The sequence below is a fragment of the Gadus morhua genome, chromosome 14 (assembly GCF_902167405.1).
Source record: "Gadus morhua chromosome 14, gadMor3.0, whole genome shotgun sequence".
Lineage (NCBI taxonomy): Eukaryota > Metazoa > Chordata > Actinopteri > Gadiformes > Gadidae > Gadus > Gadus morhua.
This window is the reverse complement of record NC_044061.1, coordinates 1,750,703-1,758,949: the sequence shown is the minus strand read 5'-3', so window position 1 is coordinate 1,758,949 and position 8,247 is coordinate 1,750,703. Positions and strand designations below refer to the sequence as shown.

General features: G+C 44.8%; 1 protein-coding gene across 1 annotated transcript; it reads right to left on the bottom strand.

The window, feature by feature from the left end:
* Positions 1 to 5,042: 5,042 nt before the first annotated feature.
* Positions 5,043 to 7,253, bottom strand: LOC115558883 (zinc-binding protein A33-like). The gene is made up of 2 exons (XM_030377414.1): positions 6,846 to 7,253; positions 5,043 to 6,571 (listed from the first exon to the last, which is right to left on the bottom strand). The coding sequence occupies exon 2, from the start codon at positions 6,465 to 6,467 to the stop codon at positions 5,043 to 5,045; it is 1,425 nt and encodes a 474-aa protein (XP_030233274.1). The 5' UTR covers positions 6,468 to 6,571; positions 6,846 to 7,253.
* Between the last annotated feature and the right edge of the window lie 994 nt (positions 7,254 to 8,247).

Below are 8,247 nucleotides of genomic sequence, written 5' to 3'. Positions count from 1 at the left end.
TCATTGAGGATCGGCTCACAACGCACAGGGGCGCTGTCACACTAAATTTGTACCGGGGGCAAAATTTGTACCGGGCGCGTCATCATTACGTAATCCATTACAAACCTGCCTGTCAGCAGATGATCGCGTCGTCCGTTGCCGGGCAGGTTTCAAAAAACATTCGCGCTCATGTTGCCAAAGACGAAATAACATAATACAGTTAACGGATCGCTAGATAATGTAATGTTTTGTTGGGTTCCTTAATAAACACACGATGTATCTTGGAACAGACATCAACATGCAGCGCGCCAATCCAACTGCGCATGCTCCGTGTGACGGTCTAATAACTGATGTTGATATCATTAAAGATAACACTTTTTTTTACTTTATATTTGTATTTTATTTAATTGTTTAATCCAATTTAGCAAGTAAACTGAGTGTTTAAAGCAGGTCAAGGACGAAATAGCACAATACAGATAACGGATCGCTAGATAGAAGGTTCGCGAATGTTCACGTCATTCGACGCGATCGTCCGTTGCCCGGCAACGGACGACGCGATCATCTGTTGCCGGGCAGGTTTGGACTGGATTACGTATTGATGACGCGCCCGGTACAAATTTTGCCCCCGGTACAAATTTAGTGTGACAGCGCCACCTGAAGGCCAGGGGGGGAACCCTGTTTACTTCATATCTGACTAGTTGCCAGTTCCCGATTTATTGATTTGTTGGAAAATTTGCGAATAATTTCATCGACCGATCATTTTCCAAAACGCGGAGGATGGATAGTGACTTGCGTACTTACTTACTTGCCATGCATCTGACGCGCCAGCAGAGGGCGCTGTGGTACCACAATAAGTGTTCTGGTCAACCAAAAACAGCCGATGTATCAACATTTCATAGTCTACTGAATCTAGCCCTAACCCTGACTTAAATCTGACCTTGACCTAACCCTTTTGATATCAGAAGACCACACATAGGAAGACGTGGTTACCAGTTAATATTGCCTCCACATGTAAAATCCTTTATACGCAAGCGGAGGCATTAAGCAAATGTGAATGAGGCAACAGAGGAAGAGGCATGTATTGAAGCCTCCACCATCTGTGGATCTCATTTAAAATTAACTCTGCGGTAACATCAAGGTTTCATTCTTTATCAACAGGTCGGTATTCTCATTTTTGACGCTTAGACCAGACAAAGGACAGCGTGTTGATTTGGGTTGCATTGGGGAAGTCTGGGAGTCTTGCTGAAGGTGAGTTGGGGATGGAGAGCGGAGAGAGAGGCGAACAATTCGCTTCTCCCCAGAATGAACCAACAGCCTTTAAGGGCCTCGGGAAGTTCCAGCCCACAAGACTCGGAGTAAGAGATCACGCACACGCACACACACACACACACACACACACACACACACACACACACACACACACACACACACACACACACACACACGTTTACTTGTACTAGGGACGACTTGTGTTTCATGTTTCCGTCCTGTGACGTGTACTGGCTGCAATAAGAATAAATAATTGCTAGATTATTGATAAATGGCTTTAGAATGCTTTAACATTTTCTATTTTAGGAAATAGTTAGAGATGGTTAGTTTAGGTGCTAGAGATGGTTATTTTATGTACTAGGCCTATATATGATTAGTTTAGGTGTTAGAGGCGGTTGGTTTCGGTGTTAAGATGATTAGTTTAGGTCTTAAAGATGGTTAGGTATACGTTAGTTTAGGTTAGAGCTGGTTAGTTTAGGTTAGAGACAGTTAGTTTAGGTTAGAGACGGTTAGTTTAGGATAGGGGTGGTTAGTTTAGGTTAGAGGTGGTTCGTTTAGAGATGGTTAGTTTAGGTTAGAGGTGGTTAGTTTAGGTTAGCGGTGGTTAGTTTAGGTTAGCGGTGGTTAGTTTAGGTTAGAGGTGGTTAGTTTAGGATAGCGGTGGTTAGTTTAGGTTAGAGGTAGTTAGTTTAGGTTAGAGCTGGTTAGTTTAGGATAGCGGTGGTTAGTTTAGGTTAGAGCTGGTTAGTTTAGGTTAGAGGTGGTTAGTGTAGGTTAGAGGTGGTTAGTTTAGGTTAGCGGTGGTTAGTTTAGGTTAGAGCTGGTTAGTTTAGGTTAGAGGTGGTTAGTTTAGGTTAGAGGTGGTTAGTTTCGGTTAGCGGTGGTTAGTTTAGGTTAGAGCTGGTTAGTTTAGGTTAGCGGTGGTTAGTTTAGGTTAGAGGTGGTTAGTTTAGGTTAGTGGTGGTTAGTTTAGGTTAGCTGTGGTTAGTTTAGGTTAGCTGTGGTTAGTTTAGAGGTGGTAAGTTTGTAGTAGCTCGCATCAAATTTAAGATGATGGTACTGGCATACAAGGCAGTCGATGGAACTGCCCCTGCCTACCTCCAAGCATTGGTAAAGCCACACACCCCAGCTCGATCCCTCCGCTCAACTACCTCAGCTGGACGTCTGGTGCCGCCATCGCTAAGAGCTAGCAAAGGCCGTTCAGCAAAGTCAAAACTTTTCTCGGTTTTGGGACCTCAGTGGTGGAACGAGCTCCCTGCCGCCCTCAGGACTGCAGAGTCGCTCACTAGCTTCCAAAAAGGACTCAAGACTCACCCGTTCAGAGTCCATCTCGACTCTGCATAGCCACATTTCCTCTTTCCTCTTCTGACCACCATTGTACACTGTATTGTATTGTATTGTATTGTAGTACTTAACTGTGTAGCAACTGCAGTAGCTGCTATCATGTCTGTAATACGGGGAATTGATTAACCTAGTGATTGTGGTACTTGCACTTTGTTCTATGAACATCCTTTCTGTACCGACAGCGATATATTGATGCACTACTTATGACAAATGTACTTATTGTAAGTCGCTTTGGATAAAAGCGTCTGCTAAATGCCCTAAATGTAAATGTAGTTTGGGTTAGAGGTGGTTAGTTTAGGTTAGAGGTGGTTAGTTTAGGTTAGAGGTGGTTAGTTTAGGTTAGCGATGGTTAGTTTAGGTTAGAGGTGGTTAGTTTAAGTTAGAGGTGGTTAGTTTAGGTTAGAGCTGGTTAGTTTAGGTTAGCGGTGGTTAGTTTAGGTTAGAGGTGGTTAGTTTAGGTTAACGGTGGTTAGTTTAGGTTAGCGGTGGTTAGTTTAGGTTAGCGGTGGTTAGTTAGAGGTGGTTAGTTTAGGTTGGCGGTGTTTAGGTTAGAGGTGGTTAGTTTAGGTTAGAGGTGGTTAGTTTAGAGGTGGTTAGTTTAGGTTAGTTTAGGTTAGAGGTGGTTAGTTTAGAGGTGGTTATTTTAGGTTAGAGGTGGTTAGTTTAGGTTAGCGGTGGTTAGTTTAGGTTAGAGCTGGTTAGTTTAGGTGTTAGAGATGATGTTTACAGAACACCACCCGAGCATCAGGGAGCCCTCCGCCTGCAGGTGGCGCCGTCAGCCGCTAGCTGCGGTGTTCCTTCTGACGCTCACCGTCTGTCCGTCACGACTCTACCATGACGTCATCTGTCTGTGTTCGGCTGGGAGGAGGTTTGTCTTCGGGTTCATTATCTTTGATGGAAGTGTGACGTTCTGATGAGAGGGAAACGTGTAGATTCAATATTTAGAGAAAAAAGTGTGGATATCAAATATTAATTCTGATTTAAAAAAAACTAACGATGGTCAGTCCATCTCACACAGTTCAGTTTTGAACGAGTCTACTTATTGAACAAAATACTATTCATATATATGATATATATAAGCTAAGTAATAACTTCTATGTGACTTTCGGCATGAGACGCAGACGGTGGCGCGGCTCATGGTGACGTCACGCTGTAGTAGCACGGGTCGCCCACTAGGGAGCAACATTTTATTATTTTTATTATTGATGCATTTTAGCATAATAATTAAATACAATTGGTTCAGGAGCTTGACATTTTGATGTATATCATTTTCTGTGTGGTCCAAGGAGGGCCAGTTCGCAGCACCATGAAACAGTAAATGAGGAGAGAAACTAGTCGGTCGCTATGGAGACCGATGACTTCCTCAGCAGATGAAGACGATGGTTCTGAGTCCAGTGTGTCAGGAAGGTATCCTGTTGTACGCGTCAGGACGGGTTCGTCTGGAGGAGTTATGAACGGCATGAATCATAGAACAGGCCGACACATGTTTATTGTAAGAAATAACTTTTAATTGATTAACAGGAATGGAATCACAGTGATCTGAATGTTGTATTATTGTTCATTTTAATTGTTGTCGCTTTCTGTGTGGACCCCAGGAAGACTAGCGACCACTTTGTGGAAGCTAATAGGGATCCAAATTAAGAATAAAGAATGAATAATCACAATTCATACTAATTAATGCCACAATAATTAATTCATTATTATGTTCTATATCATTGATTTCATCTCTAAACCCTGGAATCAAACCCTAACACCTTTCTATACCCTGCGTGAATATTTATAAACCGATACGTCCCAAACAGTGAGGGTAGAGACTAATACACAGACAGGAATGAACAGCATTGACTAAAACCAAAAGTAATTGAATTACACAACCAACCGTTTGATAGATGATTGTAATCTTCACATGTGATTCTTAGTTTTGTGTCAGCAGACTGAGTTGTGTTAATATTATTGGTTTCTCTGTGTGTGTTTCTATTACAGACCCTCATTAAAAATGTAACATACGGAATCCATTCATAGCAGTTAACGAGAAAACACACACACCCCTCACTGTTAATGATCCACAGGCTGCACTGAGACCTTCACTGACCATCCTCTACCGTCTATGATACTATACTTGTTATATGAATACAAATATATATACATAGATACATATATATACACAATACTATATTTATGTGTATATATATATATATATATATATATATATATATATGACATGATATTTACATATGTGATTCGATGTTTCTATATACTAGAGACGCAACCACACACACACACACACACACACACACATACACACACACACACACACACACACACACACACACACACACACACGCACACACACACACACACACACACACACCACACACACACACACACACACACACACACACACACACACACACACACACACACACACACACACACAGGAAGCAGGTCATCTAGAGCTGAGTGCCTGAAGAGACACCACACACCCTAACAGCTTTCGTTCGGGCTTCACCTGCTGCTCCAAGACTAAACCAAGGGAAGATGTTTTCAGTGAAAGTGTGTTGATGGGTGTAGATGAGAGTCATGTCTTCAGGGTCGTAGAAGGACACTTCCCCTCCATCATGGTCCAGCTGGACTCTGATCCTCTCTGGAGACCTCTTCAATGTCAGGGTTATATCATTACCCAGAGTGTACTTTCCACTGACATTAGATAAACACCAGATTCCATTGTCTGGTGAAGCAGTACACTCTCCTTTCCTCTCCACTGACTCTTTAGCAACACCTATTAGCCAGTCAGGATGGTCTCCCACCTCCACCTCCCAGCAGTGTTCCCCTGAGCTGAAGCCCTCAGAACCCAGAACAGGGTTGTTAGGAACCATCTGGATTACGTCCATACGTCTTACGCTGGTCAGATCATCAGACAGAGAGAGCCGGCGTGCTGCAGTGTTTGGGTCCAGAGTAACGGGGCTGAAGGTGGTCCTCTGCCCCATCTCCTCCCAGACTCTGTGGGCCAGGTTTCCCAGGTGTTTGGCCTCGTCCAGCAGCGCTCCAGGAAGCAGCTGGGGATCAGAACCGGAGAGCAGGGCTCTGGCGCTGGTCCGGGAGTGCGTGGAAGCGCTGAGGAACGACAGGCCGTCCTTCTGCAGGTCTGCTTCTACAGCCGAGAGAGACCGGATCTGCTCCTGAAGGGTCTTCCTCTCCAGGAGGATCCTCTTCCACTTCTGCTCCTCTTCCTCCCTCAGGGCCTTCACTCTGGCCTCCCCTTCCTCTCTCAGGAACCGGTGAAGCTGTTCAAACTCTGCTTTGATCCGCCTCTCGGTCTTCACCCGCTGTTTCTTTAGGTGAGGAACCATGGCCTCATACGTCTCCTCCAGCTCCTGGTGTCTCCTCCTCCTGGCCTGTAGAGCCGTGAGGTCAGGTCTCAGCTGCTGCTTCAGCTCCTGGACTTGTTCTTCTAGAGGAACCAGCGTGTGACCCTGGTGGTGAGGGAACTCACACACATTACACACAGCTCTCTGCTCCTCCTTACAGAACCACTTGATATCCTTTAAGTGCTCAGTGCAGACCACCTTGGCCTCATCAGAGGGGGCAGACCTCTGGGAGGGTTTAGTGCAGACCACCTGGGCCTCAGAGGGGGCAGACCTCTGTCTTTCAGTGTAGGAGTCAGCGAGCTCCTTGATGGAAAAGTTAACGACTAGATCCTTTGAGGATTTCCTCTTACAGACGGGACAGTTCTTGTTCTCCACTTGGGCCCAGAAGTCCTTGAGAGAGCTGGAACAGAAGCTGTGGTGACAGCCCAGAGACACCGGGTCCTTGAAGATCTCAGTGCACACGCTGCAAGTCAGGTAATGTTTGAAAAGAGGGTTTTCTTCAGCCATCTTAGCGGAGGTCTAGACAGGAAGTCTCTCCGGATGCGTTCCTTAGTTCTGAACTCTTTGTTAATAAACTCCAGGGGTAGTCTGTTCTTACAGATTCAGGAGGTCTAGAAAAGATAAACATTCATCAGCATAACCCGACAACAATAACTCATCAAACAATAAAGATAGGTTTCTATTAAATACATTGTATCCTCATTACTGTAACGCTAGAATAGGCTTTATTGGCCTTTGCTTTACAATCATCTCTGACGAATACTAACCATCATCGGCAACTTAATATGTATACATAACTTTATCTAACTTTATCCAAACTGAATACACCTGAGCTTGCCCAGAATATGAGGCTATCAATAATACCAATAACATGTCTTTACTCACTTTGGTTCATGTGTGGATCATCGTCCTCCGACGGAGTGGAGGTCAAGTGACTGAAACAGTTCTCCTAACTGCAAAAGATCTCCCGGTCCTTTGAACACTCAACTCAAGTCATTCCTCTTTAACCTAAGGCTTCCCATCCTGAAGGAGACCAACTCCACCTACGTGTGAACGACTAAACTCTGATCCCAGGTTCGTAATTAAAAGATCTGAATAGTGTCTGATTACAGGTTAATCATTAACAGATCTGATCAGTGTCTGATTTCAGGTTAATCATTAACAGATCTGATCAGTGACCCCCATTTGGACCTGAAAGAGTTCTGAACGACTTGTTGTGCCGCGACACTCAAGTTAGGAGGACGCTCTGAGACATTAGGACTTATTTCAGAGTTAGAACGGAAAATAAGAAATAATGTTGACTTCAGGAATACTAAATACTTCAAAGGGATCCCAATCATTAGGACATCCATTAAAACATCCACCATTGATTCAACGGCAGTCCTTTGCCGTTTTTAATTTGGTCAGCTCCACACGTTTTCTTTATAGCCCAGACTACATTGATTGATATTATATTTTCAAACAGAATTCAAAAATCAAACACATAACACTAAACTTGATGTGAATAAATGTCTTGAGGTTGGGGGAGAGGCCAGAGAGCTGTTCATTAATAGTCCTTTATGATCTTTTATTGTCTTATTGTTCTCTGAAGCAGAAAGTTCACGCCATTCCACTGGACATGTGATGTGTCTCTCTCCCGTCCTATCGTCTGGTTAGGGAGAGGAAGTCTGAAGTCCAGCAGCAAACGGCTGCCGGTCTTCAGATTTTGTTTGTCTGCTGCAGCCCGGCCGAATCTCAATGTGACTAGGAGGCCTGTTGAGGTAATCATGTACCTATAGCTGTGCCTGATGCCTAAGAACAGCCATACAGCCAACACTATCCTTGTTTTGTTGTTGTACTTCATCAGCTCCGTTCCCCCTCTCTCCCAGCGTCCCTCCAGCCCTGCCGCTGTCCCGTCTGGGAGAAGCACTCCATCAGCTACCCCACCTCGAGTGACGCCCCCTTCCAGTCCCAGATTCTACAGGCCTGTCCCCCCTTACTCTCTGCCTCCATCCAGCCCTGTCATGTCGACCCCCCCCGGGGGGGGGGGGGGGGGAGTTCAGATCATGAAAGCAAACATCTTTTTTTATGCAGCTGAATTCATCCTGCCAGTAATCCAGCAAATAGCGATATTTGATCACACTAAACACCATAGAATATCAATATTAGATAGAAAATACTTCCAACATTTTGCCGATAGAAAACTCTTTGGGTTAGGGTGGGGGTACGCTACGGGAGAGGACCCCAACAGCTCCCCACGCCTGGCCCAACAGCTGCTGGAGACCCCCAGCGAGGAGGGGCTGCAGCG